A 22,186-nucleotide genomic window follows, 5' to 3' on the forward strand; every position below is an offset into this window, starting at 1 on the left:
AAGTAGGATTGATTGGTGGATGTTATGAACTTCCTTCTCGATACAATCCTATATAGATTGGCTAGTATGAACTTCTTCAAAAAGAAAATTGCCAATGAGAGAGGGCCAGCAGGTTTTTTTAAATACTTTTCGGAGCTGTCCTAACCCACTGGCTCTTTTTTTTTTTTTTTTCTCTTTTTTTCTCTTTTTTTTCGTTTTTATTTTTGGTTAATATCTGATTATTGACTTCCTCATATTCTCTTTCCTCGACAAAAATAGCCAATAATCGGATATTGTTCCTGATCTGTTCCTCAAAGCGGACGCTGGTGGACTGAACAAAGTAGAATGGCCAATCGGCATCATGAAGAGAACCGCCTAATTACGCTGCCAGTGGATTCCCAACAGGAAACTAACTCAATGGGGCAGTCTAATTTGCGCTAAGGAGCTAGCTAGTATATAGTGCCGAGTCAAGCTTCGAAAAAGCTTTCCCTCGGACTCGGAGATAACATCAGGCTCCATAGCTTCTATCTCAACTGGATGAGTCTGCGACACTTTTCTGCGCTAACCTCGACTAAGTATGGACAAGGTTCTAATTTCAGCTCGAATTGTTGATGCCTTTAGCCTACTATCTCGCTTATTGACCTCCTTAATCTTGTTTTGCGAGTAGCCATGGCGATTTTTTCGGCCATTAAAAATCCTACACCCACAGACAGTCTTATCATCTTGTGTGGATGGAACTCTGGAGGTCAGCATATGCATATCTGTCCCCTCCCACTATCGTAATAGGTTTGCGGCAAAATTACGATATAAAGTGGCATTGTGCGGGCTAAGCTCGGGCTGGGCATACGGCTTTGACGAGAAAGTCCGACATCATGGGGTCCTGGTCTTTTTTCTTCCTTTTGGCCCTGACGACGATTGCCTGTGCCTCTAATGCTACTACCGAATACACTGGAACGGATTGCAACCCCCTCAAAAAGACATGTAGTGCGGATCCGGCCCTCGGAACCGAGCACACATGGCAGTTCAACTCTACTCTTGACAGCGAGCTCTGGGACATGAGAACTGGAACTCTGGACTACACATCCGAAGGAGCGGACTTCACCATCAAAACGGAAAATGCGTCAACTCTTCTGGTCTCCAACTTCTACATTTTCTTCGGCGTGATGGAAGCACACGTCAAGATGGCGAAGGGAGCCGGTATTATCAGCAGTGTGATTCTCCAATCCGACGACCTCGATGAGATTGACTGGGAATGGGTTGGTTATAACACGAGTGGAGTGCAGTCCGATTTCTTCGGCAAGGGAAACACAACGACGAGTGATCGGGGCGGATATCATGCGGTTGCAAATGCAGATACCGAGTTCCACAATTACACTTCGTATTGGGATAAAGATCGTCTTGAGTGGTGGATTGATGGTGACTTGGTGCGGACAGTGAACTACTCCGAGCCGTTGACTGTGTATGGCAAAAACTATCCCCAAACACCCTGCCAGGTCAAGGTCAGCAATTGGCCTGTTGGTATCAAGGGACAATCACAAGGCAACCTCGATTGGGGAGGTGGATTGGTTGACTGGTCCGATGTTCCATTTACTATGACTGTATCAAAGATCCGCGTTCAGGACTTCTCCAGTGGAAAGGAGTACAAGTACACCGGGCATACGGGCACGCGTGAGAGTATTGAAGTAGTCAGGTGAGTGTCCACGGGTGTATGAACGCCAGAATTTGAATGACATGGAACTAACTCTTCATTGCAGTGGAAACTCTACCGCCATTACCCAAATCAACAAGCAACCAGCCAAGACTCTATCCCAGAAATGGGACGATCTTGGCTCAGGGGCCCATATCGGTGTATATTGTGGTGCAGGTGTTGCTGCTGCTCTTCTCCTTGGGGCATTCATATTTTATTGTTTGAAGCAACGCCGGAGCGGTCGTCTACAACGCGCCTTGCACGATGGTGAATACAACGCAGAGCTCACGACGTTGGAGCAGTCGAAGTTGAGATGGCGGCAAAGTGAATTGCGTAGTAAAGGCAGCTACCAGCCTGTCCCTTGACCAGCACAGTGCGTTTCGGTGCTTTCTTTCCGGTTATATTTATTAAGTTAATGTCTCTCCTGCTTGTATACAAGGCCCAGCCCAAGGCCAGGTTGGGTGGCTGATCCACCAGACCTCCACTATCCCAGGATGTATAGAGTCCGTGACGGGTGCAAATAAAGACCGTGCAAGCTTATCGACATAGTTCAATTTGTAAATATGAATGAGGTCTCTTGATGGGTTAAGGGCGTTGTCCGAGACCGCTACGTAGATAAATGCCAGAGGTGATACATAGACCAGTCTCTTGCACAAAGTATGCTTTTTCCGCCTTTTCCCGCCATCTACCTACAAGGCCGGAAAGGAGGAATTTTTAATTGTCGTCAGATATCTAAGATAGATATTCGAGAAGCCCACTGAGAGTACCGCTGAAAATACTACCTAAGAGCCCTGTAAGAAATCACAATGCCGCACAAGCGGCCGTTCACCCTTGTTGTTCGTGGATACGTATGCTGGGAACTTGCTGTTCACTCATTGAAGATTTGATGTTTCTTGTAGCATTTTCAGCCTGCTATTTGACACAACTATGGATGGGTAGATCACAGGGAGTGCTTCTCGTGTTTTGTGGGCCCTAGAATAGGCGGAGAAATGCCACGTTGAAAGTCCACATGTGTGACTCTCTAAGATGGTACATCCGATCGAATGCTCGGATGCAAACATGAGTGAGAGTCGGCCGGAAAATTCAGGTTAACAAAGGATATTAATCCCCGATGACACGCAGTCGCACCAATTTGCACCTGCTCAACAGACTAAATCCACTTGCAACTCCATATTAAGCTTTCGTACCCATGCCAAAAGATACAGTGGTATCTATAGGAAGGGCTCTGGGGGTTAAGCTGTCAAAAGTGGTTGGTGTTCTGTGAAAAGCGACGAGGCGGGGATCATGCCTCGAGTGAAGTCGGAACAACAGGCGGCGTCCGAAGAGGACGAGATCCAATTGTACCAGCAGGTGGTGGGGCTTTTTGTGTTCCGAATTGGGGTGGAGAGATGAAAGACAATTCGACCGGAAGGGCCGGTCAGGAGGGTGATGTGTCTGCCCAGGTCTGGGCACATTTGCGAGGTAAAGATTCAAGCTTGACTCGTTCAAAAGCTAAGCAAGGCCGCCTATAGCCATTCACGCCTCCATAGCCTGGTCCTCGGAGAGATGACTTGGTGCGCTGCTCACGCCTGAACTGTCACTGTCCGGCGCCTCTGAAACTCGAGCACGAATCTGGGCACCCCAGTCTCGAATGCTAGGAGCACCACCCTCAATGATCACAGGATGTTCCTCGGCATGTTTTCCCAAGACAGTTCCAGCGTAACGAGACTCCTCGCCAGTCTTACTATGTTTCTTCTTCAATGCAGTCAAGTAATCCTCCTTTTCGACGGCGTCGGGGTCCACCATGTCACCCTCACTGGGCACAAAGCCGGCAACACGACGAATTTCACGGTGAGTGGGGCCAGTGATCCAGCCGAGGAAAGCATCAATACCACGCATGTCTTCCTCTCCCTGCCAATCCTCTTCCCATTCGCGCATTTGTGGTCGCAAGGCTCCGGCGTCCATCAGAGCTTGGTAGATGTCTTCAAGGTCCGGAATTGGGTCATGCGGGTGCGCATTTGCGGCATGTTCGGCTGCGGATGAGGCAAGAATGATCAGGTACCGTCCAGTCAAATCTTGGATAGATTCCAAGACTGAGGGACGTGTTGAGTGGAAGCCTTGAGCACGGAGGATTTGGATGATCGGCGGACGGAGGAGAGCGTTGTGAAGGTTCGGGCCTGACATTGTGGAGGGTTTCAAATGAAAGCTCCGGTGTATGAACAAATCGGAATCGAGCGAGATGTGGGAGGAAAAGCCAAGTTGAAGAAAGGCTGCGATGATCAGGGCGGCAGAATTTCAATGCGGAAGGGTGAACCCGTGCCGACTACGGGCGACTATTCAAACCACCGATAAACAACTCTCTCATTGGATACTTCCTCACCGCCTGTTTCATCACCGCCCGAAGTATACACACTCATTTCAACGTCTCTTTTATTTTCTGTACACACAAGAGTAGATGGTCGCTTATATGGCCTCTCATATCTTTTGAGCGGTCTTCTAAGTCAGCTTCTTAGACACTTTAATATATCCTTGAGATAGTTTAGCTTTCCTTCCAGGTCTTGTGGGTCTATCTACGGTAGAAAAAAGGGGAAAGGATATGTTTTATATATCGGACGTTTTTATCTATAACCTCCAATTTCACAGCAGCTATTGATCTTAAACACAATAGAGATAAGATTATCTCTCTTTTCTAAACTACTCTATCTTCCAATTGTATGTATTATATTCCAATTTTATATAAATTTCAATCTAACCTCTGTCAATTTGATATGCTTCAATTTAATGACTACAACATACGTGATTAGATATTTTGAAGTGAAATTGAATTCTTGCGTGACAATATTAATCAACAAGAAAGTTATGTATCAGTGGTCCCAATAGGTGCCCATAGTTGACTATCAACACAGAACAAGCCAAACTTGTTTCGCCATGGCTTCCATGTCCTGAGCATTGATAACAAAGTCTTCGTCTGACTTCATCTCGGGGTGATTCTTGATATCTTCAAAGGGAAGGGGCATATGTCCTTGTACCTTTTGGCAGTTGGGTGCTGGGTTTCGGACGATATCAATCTTTTGCACAGGGGTTGCGCATGCACCTTGCATCTCCCGTTGTTCAATCAGAAGCCTCCCACGTTTGTGCACTGTGATTGTGAGTGCCACCTTAACTTTTCCTTCGCTTTCAGTGAGCCAGAATCTCATATCATCCGCAGCCTTTTCCCGCGTCTCCTCCCATATACCTTCCACCACTATACTAGGCCATTCCTTGTCGCGGCCGGAATGGATTGGAGTTCACGAGTAGTCTGGAAATTTGTGTCTTCCCGAAGAGCCTCTCACTGACCCTCTGCCAGTAGGAACCAGCGGATGATTGTCATCGCCTTTACCGTTCCAGTCACGGAAGATGCCGTTGAAAGCATTAACTGCAACTTCATGCGGCGCGCTCGCCATTCTGATGAGTAATTGATTGACAGAAGGATCATAACTCTCCCATTTGTTAAGTATTTGGTCCTCAGAGTTCAAGAAATGATCAAGAAAGCAACGCTCATCCAAGGTGAAAATGACATACTCTGAACCCGACCCTTCATATTGCTCGGTTTGCTTAAAATCTGGAGACAATCTTCAACTCCCTTGAAGTCATATTTTGGAGCCGCAGGCAAATAGTCTTGATAGAACATGATGCCGGTGATAAACAGTGATTTAGGATGAGAAATCTACATCTCCAGAGATACATTGATTCATTCACAATGATGAGACAAAAATGACAAAATAAGATGATCATTTCTATTATTCCTCATTCTGATCGTTCCTATTGTTGATGTTTCTGCGGTTCTTCTAGTTAGTTAGTTATTGAACGGGGCCGATTATGTAAATCTTCCCGTAACCTGAGGTCACTTCCTCATCCTCTCACGTATCTCTCTTCTTGCAGTTACTACCTCCCATATTGGCTCCATGCCTTTAAAAATCAAATTCTCAAGGAGGCCAGACCCTCCAGAAGAACCGGCACCAGTACCGGCGCCTGTACCGACGCCTGTACCTGCCCCTGCGCCTGCACCTGCGCTCGGCGAAACTCCTCAACCTCCGCGCAAGCTCACGCTCAAGATCGCACGAAAATCACAACCTGAGGGCGAAGAGAAACCGAAGAAGAAGAAAACAAAGAAGCGACCAGCCGAAAGTGCCGCGCCCGATTTCGAGCCCGAGCCCGAACCCGCGACGACCCAAGGCCCCAAGCGGATAAAACTGATCCCATCCAAAAAGCCTGCCCTACAATCGATCCGCATCAAAAACAAGGGAATCGTTCCTAACCGACCGGTGGGCGTGGGCTATGACTCTGAAGCTTCGGACACCGAGAATGATCCTGCCATCGAAGAACAATTCATCCTGCGAATGCTCCCCGGGGAGGATTGTGAGCATCTGAGAAAATTAATCAATGACAAGGCGATCAAAGGGAATGAATTCGGGTTCAAGCCCCTCACACGTGAGGGCCGACGCGCCGTAGTGAAGATTCGAGACCACCAATATGCAGCAGCCCTGGTGGATCTGCCCTGCATTATCGAGGGCATGAAGAGTTGGGACCGACGAGGCTGGTACAAGTCGGCAGATATCTGCCAAATGCTCTTGGTGCTGGGACGCGTCAACAGTGACCAGGAAGCGATGGAATACCCACTTCCCCCAGACGTGGACTGCCCCGATGACAAGACACTTCAATACCCACACGGTCTCGCACCACCCCTCCGATGGGTTCGCAAGCGACGATTCCGCGACCGTGTCAGCACGCGCACGATTGAACAAGTAGAAAAAGCCGTGGAAGAACTCATGGCACAGGACGAAACCTCGATTTTCCCTCCCAAGTTCGAATTGGTGGACAGCACATCTCTGAATCGCGTCGAGGGCTTGGTGCAGTCAGGAGCGTACGAAGATGAATACGACGATGAGCAGGATGCATACGGTGAAGCGGAAGAAGACATGATGGACGACTTTGAGGACGCCCTTGCTGCTGAAATGGAAGCGGCATTGGCAGCCGGTGATGACGAGGCACCTGAGGCAGGACCAGAGCAGGTAGACACTCCATCCATGCAACCTTTCACGCCAGCTGGAGCAGCCACCGAACGCGGCGACACCTCCGGGGATGAGAGCAATATATCCGATGAGGACGAGCAAGATGAGCTGGATGACGACCAAATCGAGCAGCAGCAGCAACTTCAGCAACAGCGCGAGGAAGTTGCCGAGCTGGAAGCTCTCATCCGCACCGAAACCGCACAGTGGGAGAAGGTGCAAAATCACATTCTGCGCAACAAGATGGGACGACGTATCCAAGAACTGAAGAAAGACCTACAACTGAAAAAGGTCTCCATGGGCATGCCAGCCGGAGACGATATCTGATTTTCCGTCCTCTTCACATACCCTGTTCATTATTGGGATTTTCGGCGTTACCATTATTAATCATACCCAGTTTGTCTGCCCGAGTGCGAATCCGGTCTCGATGTTGATACGAGTAGCACATCTTAGCTACCTAGCTAGGAACACTTAATGAAAGTTATGTCAAATCCAATACCGAGACACACCCTAATCACCTATTCACCTACTACAGGATCACCAGTAGCTTGTTTAACCGCCTCTTTCACATCCAACTTCTCATCCCTCTCCAATCTCTGTCTTCTAACAGCCTCCCTTTCAACAACCTCCCCATCCGGCTCAACCGGACTCTTCCCAATCCTATCTCCAAGTATTCGATCATGTTCAACTCTCTTAGCACCCAGATTCGCCGCTAGATCATCCGCTTCCCCGAACCCAGGATGTCCAGGTCCCCCCGCACTCCCAACAGGCCCAGCATGCGCACCAGCCTGTGCACGCTGAATCCCCATCCCCTTCCGTCGAACAACATCCGCAATATATCCCTCAGCGGGTTGCTGCTCCACGCCGTAGTCTAGATCGACGTCAGGTGCATTGTGTAATTCTCGTTCGTGTTGCTGGTGCTGTGCCTTCAGACGAGAGAGTTCTTCGTCGCTCGAAGGTCTCGATGAGGCTGTGCGTTTAATTGACCCGATTGTGTCACCATGGTGTCGGTCTTGAGTTGCTCGTTGTTCTTGTGGCGTGTGTGAAACGGGATTCGAGGGCTGAGCATAGGCTGCTTCTTTTGGGGGTTGAGGGGGTTGGTCTCGGGTTTGAGAGCGAGTTTGCATGATGATAATCTAGTATGTTATCTAGGATATTGTGAGATTGTTATGGTGAAGAGGTCGAGAAGTGCCTGTATGCAACTAAACCTGGAGAGAGTGACAGCTGTGTATCCACCCGTGACGTCATGGCCAATGAGAGGTGGACGCAAGTACACCATCCATAGCAATCCATAGCACTGTTCTATGACAGTTGGAATTCCCGTGTCGACCTCTAAAGGAAGTTAAGAGAGTAAATTGTGTGCATAAAGTACTATGCATTACTCTTCAATGTCCGCTGGCACAATCCTATTCCGCAAAGATCGTCGTGTTGACCCGAACTGTCGGGATTCCTTTCTCTCAATGACTCGTCTCTGTACAAGTGGCCTACGTTGTACACTCATTGTAGACTAATTCGAAATGTAATTCCACTAGTCAGGCCATTAGACTGACAGGCCCCTCATCGTCATCTCTCTAAGCCCTTTCAACATCCAGAATTCTACTCAACTCCACACTTTATCCCCACTCGCTTCCCCGCGATACTCCTATTTTTCATACAGAAATCTATCAATATCTACCAATGGCTAATCAAGACTACTATCTACCTCGTGGCTCCCGGATCCTGGTAACAGGCGCCAACGGCTTCGTTGGGAGCAACGTTGTCTACAACCTGCTTGAATTAGGGTTCAAGGTGCGTGGGACTGTCCGCTCTGAAAAGCCATGGCTTGATGAGATGTTCCAGGGGGAGTTCGGGCAGGATGCGTACGAGTCTGTTGTTCTTGCTAACTTTGAGAATGTGGATACTCTGGTTGAGGTGATGGAGGGCGTATCCGGCGTGGCACATGTGGTATGTATTTACCTGTGGGGATGAAATTTGACGAGTTTGTATGCTAATGAGGTATGAAAACATGTAGGCATCGGATGTTAGCTTCAGCTCGAATCCGGAAGAGGTTGTACCGTGGGTGGTGAGAGCTGTTGATAATCTGCTAGAGGCTGCATCGAGACATTGTGATATACAGCGGGTTGTCATGACCTCTTCTTCGATTGCGGCGTTGTTTCCGGAGCCGAATAGGGAGGGGATCGTTGTTCATGAGGGTGAGTGGCCAATCTTTAGAGAAGACAAGGATGTATTGTCTGATCCTATATCCAGATTCTTTCAACGACGAGGCTATCAAACAAGCCTATAACCCGGATACTCCGGAGCATCTGAAGGGCCTCTTTACCTATGCTGCATCCAAAACCGAGGGAGAAAAGGCCGCATGGAAATGGATGGAAAACAACAAACCAAATTTTCAATTCAATACTGTGTTGCCGGATTTTACTGTGAGTTCTTTCCTTAGGTGGCAGATTCAAAAAGACGGCATTAACTCGAACAAGCTTGGGAGAATCCTCCACGAAGAGATCGCCGGCTCAACAATAGGCTATGTCCGTGGCCTAACCAAGGGGAATGCAGATTCATTCGGTTCATTTATGCCGCGTACGTGCACAATCGGGTTAAGTTCGTGATCCTAGCTAGTGTCCAAAAACAGAATATTTCTGCGATGTCATCGACATTGCACGTCTCCATGCAGCTGCCCTCCTGGACCCAAATACGGTCTCTCGCCGACTTTTCGGATTTACTGCCCCTGTGAACCTCACCGATATGATCTCAGCCATTCGCAAACTCCGACCTGATAACACTTTGATCCCTGACACTCCTGTTAACGAGGGACGTGATCTGAGTAAAATCCTCCCAGCCAAGGAAGCAGAAAACCTCCTACGGGAATTTTGGGGACGGGAAGGGTGGACACCCCTGGAGGAGAGCATTGCGCAGGGGATTGAAGGGCATTGAATATTGTAATATCGCAAGTGCACATGCATGAGCAAGAAATGTCTTTGCTATTCAAGTTCCTGAACTGACATTCTCTCATTTTGCAGTTTGCGAGCCCCTTATACAAACTGACATCTTCTTGCTTTCGCCGTCGAAGGTAACACGTTTTTGTCTTGCGGCTTTTTTCACGCTGGCGGGCAACATGCCTCACTGTTGACCTGAGGGTCCGCCATCGACAGCTTGACTGGGTGCGCTATTAATTATACCAAGCTTTTTAGAATGATCCCAGTCTCGGAGTGCTCAAAGTCTAACTTTTGCTAACCTCCAGCGCAGACCATGTAAAGAAGGTTCTATCTCGGTGTCACATATAATTCATTTTTATAAGGATTCTTGGATTTAGCGTATAAATTCGCAGCTGGAACAGGATACGTGGGCACAGTTTATGCAACGCGGTTCCAAATTGTAGACTTTGGGGCCATCTCCGCAACTGCAGCAGATATAGATAGCTGTCGGATCTTCCGATGAAGGGAAGTCATCCATGTGTTGATGTTTCTTTTGGGTGGACTGTTTGCGGCGATCTGTGGGTATCTTCAGTGAATAATTATTCTTAGAACCTAGGCGGGATAGCGAAACCATACCTCGAATTTCTTGCGTTTTTACAGCATAAGCTTGGACCTCTTCTTTGCTCAGAACTCGCATGACTATGAGGAAGCCAGAGCGCTCTTCGAAGCGTTCATTTCCAGCCTCCAGGGCTGCAGGATTGATGATTCCTCGATGAATCTTAGTCCATCTTGCTCCTGGAGGGATGTCGGCTGTTTTCTCTTCATTATGGTATACAGCGTCCTCTTGAATTTGACTGGTATAACTGTACTGGAGATCCATAGTTCCTTCCGGTAGTACCCCAAGCTTTATGGCAGACGAAGACCCAGGGGCACCGTCTCCCACTTGTTTGTGGCTCTCATTCAATTGTTGACGAGTTGAGTCTTTTGAAGAAGGGCTGAGCTGCAGACTATGCAGGTGTTGTTCATTCTTATCCAGCGAGACAATGTCAGATCCATCTTCTTTTCGAGTCCGCCTCACAGGATTCCCATGACGCTCGGTGCGGTGACTTTGAAGATCACTTTCAGACATCTCTGCATCTAAATTACTGTTGCGACCATGTCGCCTATCCCAAGGACGTTTTAATGCGCGAATCATACCTCTTTCTGTTCCTGGCACACGACCACTGTTTTGAGAGGCCGGTTCATTTCTGTCAAACCGCTCCTGGGGGTGTGTGGAGGCATAGACTTCCATATCTTCTTTCTCCGTGTTGTTGGGTATTTCATCTGGGAACACTGGAAACCCAAGCTTTGAACGCAAGATGTCGAAAGGCCATTGCTGAGCGTCTCGCAAAAATTGTCCTGGGCTCTCCTCCTGTGAACGGGCGGCCCGGTTGTGAAAAGGGGCTGTTATGCTTTCTGTTCCGCCTCGTTCGGTATGATAGGAAGATAAATTGGTATATGGAGGATTGGGGGCGTCTGGATCTACCGTTCTTTTCTCGGCATGGGTTTCATCAGCCCCAAAATCCTCCACCAAAGGACGAGTTGAAGGATATTGATATTCATTTTGGAATCCCATTTCCTCGGAGTCACTACTAGGATTACTAGTATCCGCCGCAACTGCCAAAGACCCATGTTCAGATGATGCTTCTGATTGCCCTCGTTCACCTGGATCCATACGAGGGAGAACAAATAGGGCCAATTGCTCCATGTGATGCCCAACATGCCGCTCAAATACGAGTGGTGGTTGGATACTCACCTGGCACAGAGGGCAGTTTAAACCACTCTGCAGACTTTCAGGCACAGAGTGGTCTTCGCAAATATGCTGATACCACTGCTGACGACTGCCATAGAGCTTCGATGGCGTACTGCACTCGGGGGATAAGCAGACATATGGCATCAAGTCTCTGAAGATATGGCGGGCCCAGTCTTTGGTATTCCTGATGGTGATCACAAGACAACAATATGGACATTCAAATGGGTTTTTATCCGCAGACTCTCTCGGCGGATTAGGAATGGACAGCGATTCATTTGCTGTAAACATGCTAGAAGCGTATGAAGTTTGGGAGACATCCGACGTGGAAATAGTTTCCAGGAACCGGAGTTGGTCCACTTCATCAGAGACGGCCATCTCTGTGGCCACTGTTTCGGAAAGATAGTTGGACTCCGTTTCTCCTGTGGCAACTAGTCCTTTGCTAAGCTTTGCTTTATGTCGCTCGAAATATCTTAGAACTGCTTTCTGTCTTGCCATAGCAGCGCTTAGGCGGCTAGTAATGTTGGCCTCGGCGTTTGGGAATTTGTGGGAAACGTGCTGCTTGGCCCAAGGTTCAAAGAACGAAGCGTTCTTGATTCTTATTCCCATGAGACGATCATGATCGGCGGGCCTGCGAATGGCCATGGATATACGGAATAAGAGATTGATGATGTTCCGCAGACTCTGGTATAACATTTGAATGTCTGTCATCTCATTATGCTGGTCGTCCACCTCCGTATCGCTAGTGCCAGGAAACAACGCATCGTCGATTTCCATCAGATCTTCGTCCTCTTCGTTTACCACATCGCTTATGTCTCGCAGTACCCGTAACATTCGCTGTAGAATCTTCACTGTCTCATTCTTTAGGTGTGAAGCATCTCGGAGACGATAGTCCAGCGAGGACTGGCCAGTTTGATGGGCACCGATATTACCTGCCCAGATTCGTAGTCGACCCAATTCATCTGACCAGCGAGGTTGAGAGACTTCATTTTCGTAACGTGCAAGTGCGCCTGAGCTGATTGATTCTGCGAACTCTTTGAGACACTGAATTAGTACCGTCGCAATACTGGCAGCCATTGCGCGTTGAATATAAAGAAGATCATGTCCTTTGGGTAAGGGCGAAGCTGCGGGGTAATCATCCCGGGGTCAGATCTCTGTTGTTTTCATTCTTGGTCATCTCAGACTTTACTTTCACTTGCTTCCATCTTGCGCTTATACGGATATGGTGACAGGAATCGAGGCCACCGGTGTGGCTTTAGCCATTTTGCCTTTGCTTGTGAACCAGTTAGATAACTATGCACGAGGACTGGAAAAGATCAAAGGCTTTCGACGATACAAGTGGCAGTTCGAGGATTACTCTACTGGATTGAGTGCCCAGTACGCCATATTGCTGAATACCCTAGAGCTATCTCTTGAAGGTGTTGTTGATGATCACGACCAAAGATCTGAACTGATCAGAAACCCGATGGGTCCTGGGTGGACGGAGGCAGCTTTTCAGCGCCGATTAATTGAAAAGCTCGGTCGGGATTACATTTCTTTTACTGGTACAGCGAACGGACTTTGTCGTCTCCTGGAGGATCTTTCTACCAGACTTGGGCTAGAGACCACAGATTATTCAACGGTAAGGAAGGTATCCGCATCGTACGAGGGTTCAGAAACTTATAGATACTCCATCCCAACAGGCTGCCTCGACAATATATTTGAAGGCCATCAAATTTCGCAAGATCTTCTCCTCGGCGGTTTACGAAGACATTTTAGACAAAATCGATAAGACAAATCAGATTCTGAAGACTCTTTGCGAGCAATCCCAACACCGGGAACGAACTCGACGGGGTCCGGCCAGGCAGAAGATCAATCTGAAGAAATATCGTGACAAAAGAAGACACGCGAAGTCTCTTTATGGTATAATAATCCAAGGACGTCAATGCTGGAATTGTGCATGTCAAGATGGACACTCTATTGGTTTTCAGCTTGACACGACCTCTCTCCGCGGCACAAAGGACGCTCACCATGGATCTATGGACACGAGTTTCCGCATGATTCTATCATCCCCCAAAAATCATGTATCGCCTCTAGATCGAAGTCAATGGCACGAGGTCAAAGTGGAAGCCGACAGAAGTGTTGAAACCCCCAATATCACCATGAATCCTCGCCCGTCAGCCGGGAAATCAAAGGTTCGTTTTACCGACTTGGAAACAAAATGTGAAGAATATCTTCCCAAACTACATCGTCCACGAGGCCTTCCCATTTTCTCTCTATGCACGGCCTTTCGTGAAGTTGATATGGCAGGCCCGCACGCCAAATCCGATTTCATCGGATACATTTCCAGTGAACAGACCGCCACAGATACCAGATACTATATGAGTGTAATTCACAGTATTCAAGATGAAATACATCTTCGCTCCTTACAGGATGCTCTCATTGGCTCTCCATCCTTACCGGGTTCCCCAATTCAAAACTCGGATGAATTGAGTCGCCGCGACAGGCTTTATCTGGCCACTCTCCTCGCGTGTAGCGTTCTCCAGCTTCATGGGAACTGGCTCCAACAGAAATGGCGAACGCGGGATATTCTATTCATTCATAATCCTGAATCCAAGCGGCTACAGTTTGAACATCCATACCTATTACAGAGAGTGTTGAACGCACCTCAGACAGACCTCAACGGAACGACCTCGGAAGTATACGACGGCATACGTCACCGCCAAATTTCAAACAATATCCTGTTTCCGCTCGCATTGGCCTTGATTGAATTATCACTGGGAAGGGCTATAAGCACGCTCCATGGCCCTGGAGATCAAGACTCGTCTGAGGACGTTTCTCACTTCAACACCGCAACGAGACTTCTTAAAACAGTCTACTGGGAGAGCGGATCAAACTATGGAGATGTTGTTAATGAGTGTTTGTATTGGTCGCGAAGCAAGGGCGACGGCTTTGAAGATCCTCATTTTGATGAATCCGTGCTAGATACGATTGTCTCTCCTCTACTGAAGGATTTTGATTATTTTGAGGGTCTCTCCTATGGGGCATAGAGTGAGATTGGCACGAAAACTGTTGGGCGATAATATTATTGACGACGCCTGATTAATATTATGTTCCAAAGCAAAACCAGAGGTACCCCAGATTTTATTGAACCAACTAATTACAACGTCCCACAGCGTATCGCTTATGTTCCGTTTAGTATCCAATCATGACGTGAACCACCAGTCCAAGGTCTATGATCTTTTTTACGGACCTTTGAGTAAACTCTGGAGACTGCAAAACTTCATAGCATTTAAATTTGTGCTATGGGAACGTCAAGTTACTGTGGTAATTGAACCACCGCTCTTCCCGTAATGCCGTCCTCCCTCAGCTTCTGTATCAATGTCGGCACAGCTGAGAAATCAAAAACCTCAATCGATGGCACTATCTTTCCAGCAGCCGCGGCTTGCAGTAAGTCGGTCAACTGATCCTCAGTGCCCACAGACGACCCTACAAAGGTGAGACCTATTGTTCGAAGTATTAGTATATGATTTTGACCAGACCACACCCAGTTGTCACCTTACCTCTCGCTGTGCAGAGCGTAGCCGAAAGAGGAATGTCCAGGTCATTTGGCGGCAAACCAACATTCACAACAAAGCCCATATTTCTCACCAAATTAGGTGCCATCTTCAGTGCTTCCTTCGTACCCGGAACGACGATAGTCGCATGTGCGCCCTCTCCAGTAAGCTCACGCACTCGAGCAATCACATCTTCAGTCTTGTAATCGAAGAATACTTCTGCCCCAGACTCCAGACTCAGTGCTCTCTTATCATCCCCACTATCAATGGCAATAACTCTCAGATTTTTCATCCTCGCAGCAATTTGCACTCCAATGTGGCCCAAACCTCCTCCAGAGCCTGAGATAACAATAAAGTCACCAGCGTCTAGCTCATTATCAAGCCGCGATAAAGCACCAACCATCGTAAGTCCAGCGCACAGCAATGGCGCCGCAACCTCATCAGCCACACCCTCCGGGATCAGGGTTAGAAACCGTGCATCTGCAATGACATACTGCTGCAATGTTCCCGGGACATGGCGACTTGTATTTAGCTGCTGCGCACAATGATTCGGGAATCCCCTTTTGCAGACCGAGCATTCGTTGCATGCACTGTAGAGCCATTTTACACCGACTCGTTCGCCCAAAAGAGAGTCCGAAACTTCGGGTCCTGCTTTCACTACGGTTCCGACCCCTTCGTGGCCAATAATGGAGTTGTATGCGCCCCAGGCTAGAACGGCGCGGAGTTCTGAGCGGCTTTTTAGGTGTATATTAAGTCAGCTTCTTAAGGGGATTGGATTCATCTTCAAATGTGCTTACCATAGGCCGGTGCAAGTTAATTTGACGAGAACTTCATTTTGTCCGGGGTTCGAGACAGGTATATCATTTTGGAGAGCAATGCTTGCATTTTCACCTGGGTTTTGCACCACGGCAGCCTGTTGTAGAGTGGATGTGGAATATGTCATTGATGCGAGCAGTACGGAGTATTGAGGACTGTTAAATTCGATGTGATCAATAATATCCCAATTTGTTATCACCCTTCAATTTCGCTTTTTGCTTTTGCGATAAGAAACACCGTTAAAGTCGTGTTTGGATGCATCATAATCGAGTAGAAGATGATGCTCGGGTTGCCGAGGTAATTGATTCTCGGTCAGGATATCGGCAAGTAGATGACGGCTGGGCAAATATCAGAAGCAGATGCATCCAGAAAATTATGAGGCTCAATCAAAATTCACTGATTTTAGCGACACCATATCTCTAGCACTAAAGCTGAAAATGGGAAATCCTGACGCCTATGACCACTTACAACGAAATCCTTACGTCGCTGTGAGCTATAGCCCACTGATCTGCCCGGGATATTAGTATGATCTCGTGTGTCGAAGCCAAGCCAAGGATACAATTGAGAATTGCACAGAGCAGGGTAACTTTCATTCTATTTAAAACGTTGCATTGCCCGCTCATCTTGGCATCAGACTACCATTACAGTGCAGCAAAGGTAAGTTCTTGATAGGGATGTAATCGTCATTGTCGACGCAGTCATCAAGAGAACAGGCAACTATGCTGGCGATTGCACGGGTCGCATTGAGTCGTGCATTTCGAAATGCTATTATCGTTAGCTGTTCCTCCGCATTTTTCAGCTAGGACAGCCAGCCGTGTTGATCCCCCGTGTTCCGCCCCATCCGCAATGCATACAACCCTAGCTCTTATTGGGAAAGGAGTAAAGGGGGCGGGGATTGACTTGAATTCATTGGGCTATATCGACTGACTGACTCGTAGGGAACACGAGCTGTTAGGTAATTAAGACGGCGCCGGTTCTGGGTATATAAAGCTAGAGGCTCGCGAAGTTTGTGGGCGACATCTCTCAGCAGTACACTCATTAGCTCATTCTGCACTGCGTATTCAAGCCTCTGAATCACATTCAAACAATACTTTACAAGTCAATTCCTCCAATATGAAGCTGCTTGTCATTCTTCTTGCACTAGGTGCCTTCGCAGCGGCAGCACCGGGTCAGAATTTAGAAGGATGCTCCCAGAAGGGCCAACTCTGCGATGGCGGCTCGCATTTGTGTTGCAAGGGAGAGTGTCCCGGGTATGGTCCAGGATTTGTGGTAAGTCCATATCTGCCTTTTCTCCAGGGACTCTATACCAAACACGATATGAGATGGCTAAAAATGAATACAGTGCAAGTAAGCTATCATTTACGAAGTTTGATGTTATGCCCTTGGTTCATCGGTGCCAAATACATGATGTCAAAGTGAAGTAGGGAATACATTATTGCATTAGACACTGCACTGAACTAGTTTGCTGCTCAGGTGGTGTTTTTCAAGCCTCCTTCTACTTCTCATCATTGTGTCTACGAAGCAAAATGGATGGATTCACAACAGTGATTGATCTCTATTGTATCAAATCCTTCTGATGGTCACTTTTCTTCTTCTCTTTCTAAGTGTACAGAGTGGAACACAATGTATGCGTCGTAGATGAGAGAAGTACGTGGATCTCACGGTGCCCGCGGGTATTTACCTTGAAATTCTTACGACTCTATTAAGCAAAAGATTGTTGATGTCATTTTCAACTAGGGGGCTGCAGTAATTTTCAAATCTGTTGTACATACAGATCTTGCTATCTAATTTTCACACAATGATCGGATACAAGCTAGTCATGTTACAGAGACGAAACTCGCTCCGCTACCTGTACAGTGGCCAGTGCTTGAGACTGCACTTAGGGTGATCTTGATGAGGCTTTTCCCCATTTCTGCTCCCCGAATTATTGCTCTTCCTACGCTGTTCCACTACCATAACTAAGTGTAGTCCTTCTCTTCTACTAAGGGATGGAGACTGCACAGATTTCCGCCGACAGGGATGATGGAAACATGCGCCTGGTAACTTGATGATCCCGCACAGAGGCCTCCAATGGGCAGATTTCTTCGAAACCGAACAGATGGGATTGAATCTTAAAATCTCCCTACAGAAGAGGAGAAACTACAGGATAACGCTACTTCTGGCCTAATCTGACAGTCAAGTGCAGGATCCTTGGATGGCTACTGCTTCTTCAGAAGCTGCTCGCCAGTCTCGTGGCGAGAATAAAGTTGCCCAATTAGCTGAGGTCAAATCACTATGCCATAACTATAGGTAGGTATGGTTCTACCCGCCAAACGCGTCGACATATAAATGGAATCAAATCTTTTTGAACGTCGTTCAAATTGTGTTTAAAGAGGTGGTCTTTCAGATCGATGAGGGAAATGATTTTGAAGTTCTGCCCTGCCATAATCTGGCACTCTTTCATAGGTACACCAGTACTAACCAGACATGGCCCCTTTCGACCCACCTAGTAAAGCCCCTTAGGGTTTCCATTTTTCTCTCCCACAATGCTCTTACTGATAGACCTCCGCAGAGCCCAAAATGCCCACAACCCAGGCCAACTACCTCCCGTAAATGGGCTGGGCTTTGGGCCCTGGGCCCGGGGTGAAAGCCTACTTGGCCCTTAATGGGGCCCAAAACGGCCCGACAAGCACTAAACAAAGAAAAACTGCCAATTGGTCGCAGCTGCACAAGTGATGTATGATTTGCGAGTAGTCTTGGGTATTTCAATCAAGACCGTCGTCATGTGTAATAACAGGCATTGATGGGGCCTATGGGCCCCATTGGCGGTCTCCGGGTTGGGTTGGGCTTTACTGACAATGTGGGAACAGCACACCAGGAACTTGATAGGTTTGTATGTTTGTAGTGGTTTCAGCACAGATTTCTCTTCTTCATAAAAAAGCTTCCGCTCCCAATCAATGCACTTTTTGGTCAATGTTCCTTACGAATCGAATGGCATCGGTCATCACGTGATGGGATCATCGGCGCCAGCATGTGATGACGCCGAGGTCTGATTAGTATTCATAACAATCCTACCCGTGGGCCCGAAAGAGAGCCGACTATATTTGAACATATTGTGTTTTCTCAACATCCTCATTCCAAACATCTCCATCATGACGACTCTCTTCACCGTCCCGATCAGCTCCACCGGAGGCTCGATTGTCTGCACAAATCCTAGCACAGCGAAAGAGCATGAGACCATCTATGTTCTCACCTTTACTTCCCCCGCGGACAACCGATTGACCCCCATTTTTATTGATGCTATGCTGCTTGCCCTTGACATTATCGAACACCGTTACCCCAAGGGCGTCGTAGTTACTACTAGTGGAATTGCCAAGTTCTACAGCAATGGGCTTGATCTCGATATTGTCGCAAAAACCGAAGGGTTCCTTGAGAATTGGCTATGGCGCTTATTCCGACGCCTTTTGACGTATGTTTTTGTTCCACATCCTCAGTTTGAGGATACAGCTTATACATGGAGATGTCAAAAAAGCAAAATACTGATATCCATCCTAGATACCCCATGCCAACCGTGTGCCTGCTAAATGGACACGCTTTTGCTGGCGGCTTCATGTTAGCCATGTATCATGACTACCGAATCATGAACCCGGACCGCGGTTTCCTCTGTATCAACGAGCTGGAATTCGGCGTCCCGCTTCAGACGCCGATGATGGCCATCTTCCGCGAGAAACTGACACCAGTCACTTTCCGAAATGTGGTTCTAGAAGCTCATCGCTTTGGTGGACGCAATGCACTCCAAGCTGGTATCGTGGATGCCGTTGGTGGAGCTGAGGAAGCGCTTGCGCTGATCCAGACACGCAAGCTCCAGACTAAAGCCGCGACAGGCATCTACGGCACTATGAAAGAGGAAATGTATTCTCGAGTCTTGAACGGCTTGGATGACCATGCTGGAAATTTGCAGTGGCGTGAGAAGGTTGAAGATAAGAACCAAGCCATCGAGAAAAGAGGGTTGGAGAATGTACAACAGTTTGAGAAGAATGGGAAAGCGAAGCTTTGAAGTTGGAGGAATGTAAAATTTTCGGGTTACTTTGTTGATATCACACTCAAGTGCGTTCATATACCTAGCATCATTTCAACCATTTAGACCAATGATATTACATTTTTGGTGCCAGAGTACCTAAGAAGCTGGAAATTCAGGTAGTAGCCAAATGGCTTCACAGAGCTTGGAGCTGTCGAAAGGCCAAGCAAATGTAGTAACCAAACGTAGAGTCTAGATCCATGAGCGAATATTTGGTGGACGCAAGCCAATGCCCGTGCATCTTGACTAAAGAGGAACTGCTTCCATTTTGATTTATCAATCCACAAGCAATACGACGTTTTGATTTGATTTGGACCACGCTTGAGTGTCATCATTCAGTACACGGTATACGGCCAACATGAAACTACGAACAGAAGAACATATTTAAGCTCACCTTACAGCGTTCATGTTATTACGACTCATGCAACATCCTAAGGTTTTGATCACCGAATCTTGGATCCTGGATATCACTTCCTACACTCGCGGACTGACTGGCTTGTCAGATATAATGCAATATCACAAGCTCTTCACACCGTGCAATACCCGTGGGACTACTAGGTAGGTAACGCTATCTCCTGACATTCCAATTATGATTTTTATAGTTTCCCTCTGAACTTGTGTTGAAGCCTAAAGTGTCATTCTTGTCAGTTTATTTAGATGGCCATCGTTCTACTTCGAAGTAACCAATAAGCTGCTGCAACTAAATACGCTTGACACATGCAGCATCACCAGCCGATCTGCAATATTGACATACTTATTAAATTCCCTGGCACTTCTTCGAAGAAGTCGCGTAGAATGCCTTCGGCCCTGCTGGAATAGAGCTTTGTACAGCGGTTGAATTTAAACTTTGATGGTTGCCATGTGGGGCGGTTGCAGATCAATGAGCCAGGCTTGGCACTACGCCTGTCGACCTTTCCATCTCCAAGCAACATGGCACCGTGGCAGGACTAAGCACTTCCAAATCCAACTGCGATGTCTTCAGAAAGTACTTGTGGTCTTCGAGAGAAGGGGTCTCGGACTCTCAGCCTCTCTCGGTGGTTATTGCATGTAGCAGATTGCAAGCCCTTTGCCATTGAAGGTCTACAAACTATTGATACCTTATGTTGATGACAACTCTATCGACACAGATTCTAGCGCTTTGTCCGGAAGTATGAGGGAGCCAATTCTTCTCATTTTGATAAATCTAACAGGATTTATCCCGAGCATCGCGGGGTCCCAATTGGGTTTGGTGTGGTGGGCTTGATGTTCTGAGTCAGTGAGTACGATCCGCTGGTTTATTTGTGCAAGAGCAAAGATATTTCCATGAAAACTTCAAAGTCGAGGTCGGATTCCCCATTCATACTCCAAGATTTCGCCGCATCGTCGCATAATTCCTAACTCCCAATCATCGGTTTCAATCACGAACTTCCATAGCCTTTGAACAACACTACCCACACTTCCAGCAATGGCTTCAAATACCTACAGGGCTGTCCGAGCCAAACAAACACCAACTACAATCACGGTGTACCAAGCCTATTCCCCCGAGATAGCTGAGCCAGCAATCAAAGCCCAAACATTCGTCGCTCCATTTTCACGGGAGAGGATGACATGGATCAAACCTTCTTTCCTATGGATGGCCTACCGATCAGGCTGGGCAACAAAGACCCGACAGGAGCGTGTCCTGGCTATAGAGATTACCCGCGAGGGACTCGAATGGGCATTGCGCCATTCCTGTTTGAGTCACTATACGCCTGGTGAGGAGAAAAGCCAGGAGGAGTGGCAGAAGAAACTGCGCGCCAGTCCAGTCCGCATTCAGTGGGATCCGGAGCGGGATCTTGCATTTCGGTCATTAGATTATCGCAGTATTCAGATTGGGTTGAGTGGAGAGGCTGTGGGGAGATATATTGATCAGTGGATTGTTTCGATTACTGATGTGACTGCCATAATGAGGCAGATCGATGGATATATCAAGAACGGGGACATCGATGCTGCCAGGGACTGCTTGCCGGAAGAGACTCTGTGTGTTTTACCTGAAGATTTGCAGAAGGATCTGAAGATGGGATAGGTCATGATCGTTCTCTTTTTGCCAGTATCTGTGAACCAGCGGAAGCCCAGCTCTTCCTCGTAGTACATGGGAAACATCAAGCCTCTGCATATCGGATGACCAGCTCTCAGCTTGGACGGATGACTTCCCTCATATTTCGTAATACAGCCCTAGAGAACGTTGGAGATTTGTCAGTCTTGCTTCGCCCAATGTCTATTTAGCTCATGGGCAGGAGGGTGGAAGGAGGGTGATATTGTATTCCAGCATATACCTGAAGCAGGCCTTACCGCATGTGTATATTGACGCTTCTGTTTCAAACAGCAAGCCTCCGTTCGGTAGATAAGGGATGAGTCATAAAAAGAT

At 47.6% G+C, this 22,186-nt stretch overlaps 12 protein-coding genes across 12 annotated transcripts; 7 read left to right on the forward strand and 5 right to left on the reverse strand.

Annotated features, from left to right (window-relative positions):
- Positions 1 to 851: 851 nt before the first annotated feature.
- Positions 852 to 2,031, forward strand: N7500_009107 (glycoside hydrolase family 16 protein; the record flags this gene model as incomplete). Its single annotated transcript, XM_056680248.1, has 2 exons — positions 852 to 1,669; positions 1,734 to 2,031. 2 exons carry the CDS (start codon positions 852 to 854, stop codon positions 2,029 to 2,031), a joined length of 1,116 nt encoding a protein of 371 aa, XP_056527630.1.
- A 1,150-nt stretch (positions 2,032 to 3,181) lies between these two features.
- N7500_009108 (Bromodomain associated domain protein) lies at positions 3,182 to 3,829 on the reverse strand (the record flags this gene model as incomplete). The annotated part of the gene is made up of 1 exon (XM_056680249.1): positions 3,182 to 3,829. One exon carries the CDS (start codon positions 3,827 to 3,829, stop codon positions 3,182 to 3,184), a length of 648 nt encoding a protein of 215 aa, XP_056527631.1.
- Positions 3,830 to 4,542: 713 nt separating this feature from the next.
- On the reverse strand, positions 4,543 to 5,315 carry N7500_009109 (uncharacterized protein; the record flags this gene model as incomplete). Its single annotated transcript, XM_056680250.1, is given in 3 exon segments — positions 4,543 to 4,905; positions 4,978 to 5,207; positions 5,219 to 5,315. The coding sequence occupies 3 exon segments, from the start codon at positions 5,313 to 5,315 to the stop codon at positions 4,543 to 4,545; spliced, it is 690 nt and encodes a 229-aa protein (XP_056527632.1).
- A 274-nt stretch (positions 5,316 to 5,589) lies between these two features.
- N7500_009110 (transcription initiation factor TFIID subunit 7 family protein) lies at positions 5,590 to 7,020 on the forward strand (the record flags this gene model as incomplete). The annotated part of the gene is made up of 1 exon (XM_056680251.1): positions 5,590 to 7,020. One exon carries the CDS (start codon positions 5,590 to 5,592, stop codon positions 7,018 to 7,020), a length of 1,431 nt encoding a protein of 476 aa, XP_056527633.1.
- A 191-nt stretch (positions 7,021 to 7,211) lies between these two features.
- N7500_009111 (uncharacterized protein) lies at positions 7,212 to 7,820 on the reverse strand (the record flags this gene model as incomplete). Its single annotated transcript, XM_056680252.1, has 1 exon — positions 7,212 to 7,820. The coding sequence occupies one exon, from the start codon at positions 7,818 to 7,820 to the stop codon at positions 7,212 to 7,214; it is 609 nt and encodes a 202-aa protein (XP_056527634.1).
- A 550-nt stretch (positions 7,821 to 8,370) lies between these two features.
- Positions 8,371 to 9,621, forward strand: N7500_009112 (aldehyde reductase II; the record flags this gene model as incomplete). Its single annotated transcript, XM_056680253.1, has 4 exons — positions 8,371 to 8,637; positions 8,705 to 8,885; positions 8,941 to 9,267; positions 9,320 to 9,621. 4 exons carry the CDS (start codon positions 8,371 to 8,373, stop codon positions 9,619 to 9,621), a joined length of 1,077 nt encoding a protein of 358 aa, XP_056527635.1.
- Positions 9,622 to 10,040: 419 nt separating this feature from the next.
- Positions 10,041 to 12,468, reverse strand: N7500_009113 (uncharacterized protein; the record flags this gene model as incomplete). Its single annotated transcript, XM_056680254.1, has 2 exons — positions 10,041 to 10,087; positions 10,239 to 12,468. The coding sequence occupies 2 exons, from the start codon at positions 12,466 to 12,468 to the stop codon at positions 10,041 to 10,043; spliced, it is 2,277 nt and encodes a 758-aa protein (XP_056527636.1).
- A 145-nt stretch (positions 12,469 to 12,613) lies between these two features.
- On the forward strand, positions 12,614 to 14,420 carry N7500_009114 (uncharacterized protein; the record flags this gene model as incomplete). Its single annotated transcript, XM_056680255.1, has 2 exons — positions 12,614 to 13,012; positions 13,074 to 14,420. 2 exons carry the CDS (start codon positions 12,614 to 12,616, stop codon positions 14,418 to 14,420), a joined length of 1,746 nt encoding a protein of 581 aa, XP_056527637.1.
- Positions 14,421 to 14,689: 269 nt separating this feature from the next.
- Positions 14,690 to 15,870, reverse strand: N7500_009115 (zinc-dependent alcohol dehydrogenase; the record flags this gene model as incomplete). The annotated part of the gene is made up of 3 exons (XM_056680256.1): positions 14,690 to 14,874; positions 14,934 to 15,661; positions 15,725 to 15,870. 3 exons carry the CDS (start codon positions 15,868 to 15,870, stop codon positions 14,690 to 14,692), a joined length of 1,059 nt encoding a protein of 352 aa, XP_056527638.1.
- A 986-nt stretch (positions 15,871 to 16,856) lies between these two features.
- On the forward strand, positions 16,857 to 17,094 carry N7500_009116 (uncharacterized protein; the record flags this gene model as incomplete). The annotated part of the gene is made up of 2 exons (XM_056680257.1): positions 16,857 to 17,012; positions 17,086 to 17,094. 2 exons carry the CDS (start codon positions 16,857 to 16,859, stop codon positions 17,092 to 17,094), a joined length of 165 nt encoding a protein of 54 aa, XP_056527639.1.
- Positions 17,095 to 18,874: 1,780 nt separating this feature from the next.
- Positions 18,875 to 19,779, forward strand: N7500_009117 (enoyl-CoA hydratase/isomerase family protein; the record flags this gene model as incomplete). The annotated part of the gene is made up of 2 exons (XM_056680258.1): positions 18,875 to 19,191; positions 19,278 to 19,779. 2 exons carry the CDS (start codon positions 18,875 to 18,877, stop codon positions 19,777 to 19,779), a joined length of 819 nt encoding a protein of 272 aa, XP_056527640.1.
- A 1,465-nt stretch (positions 19,780 to 21,244) lies between these two features.
- N7500_009118 (DUF4291 domain-containing protein) lies at positions 21,245 to 21,844 on the forward strand (the record flags this gene model as incomplete). Its single annotated transcript, XM_056680259.1, has 1 exon — positions 21,245 to 21,844. One exon carries the CDS (start codon positions 21,245 to 21,247, stop codon positions 21,842 to 21,844), a length of 600 nt encoding a protein of 199 aa, XP_056527641.1.
- Positions 21,845 to 22,186: the final 342 nt, after the last annotated feature.

This window comes from Penicillium coprophilum (genome assembly GCF_028826855.1).
Source record: "Penicillium coprophilum strain IBT 35676 chromosome Unknown utg000006l_segment0_segment0, whole genome shotgun sequence".
Lineage (NCBI taxonomy): Eukaryota > Fungi > Ascomycota > Eurotiomycetes > Eurotiales > Aspergillaceae > Penicillium > Penicillium coprophilum.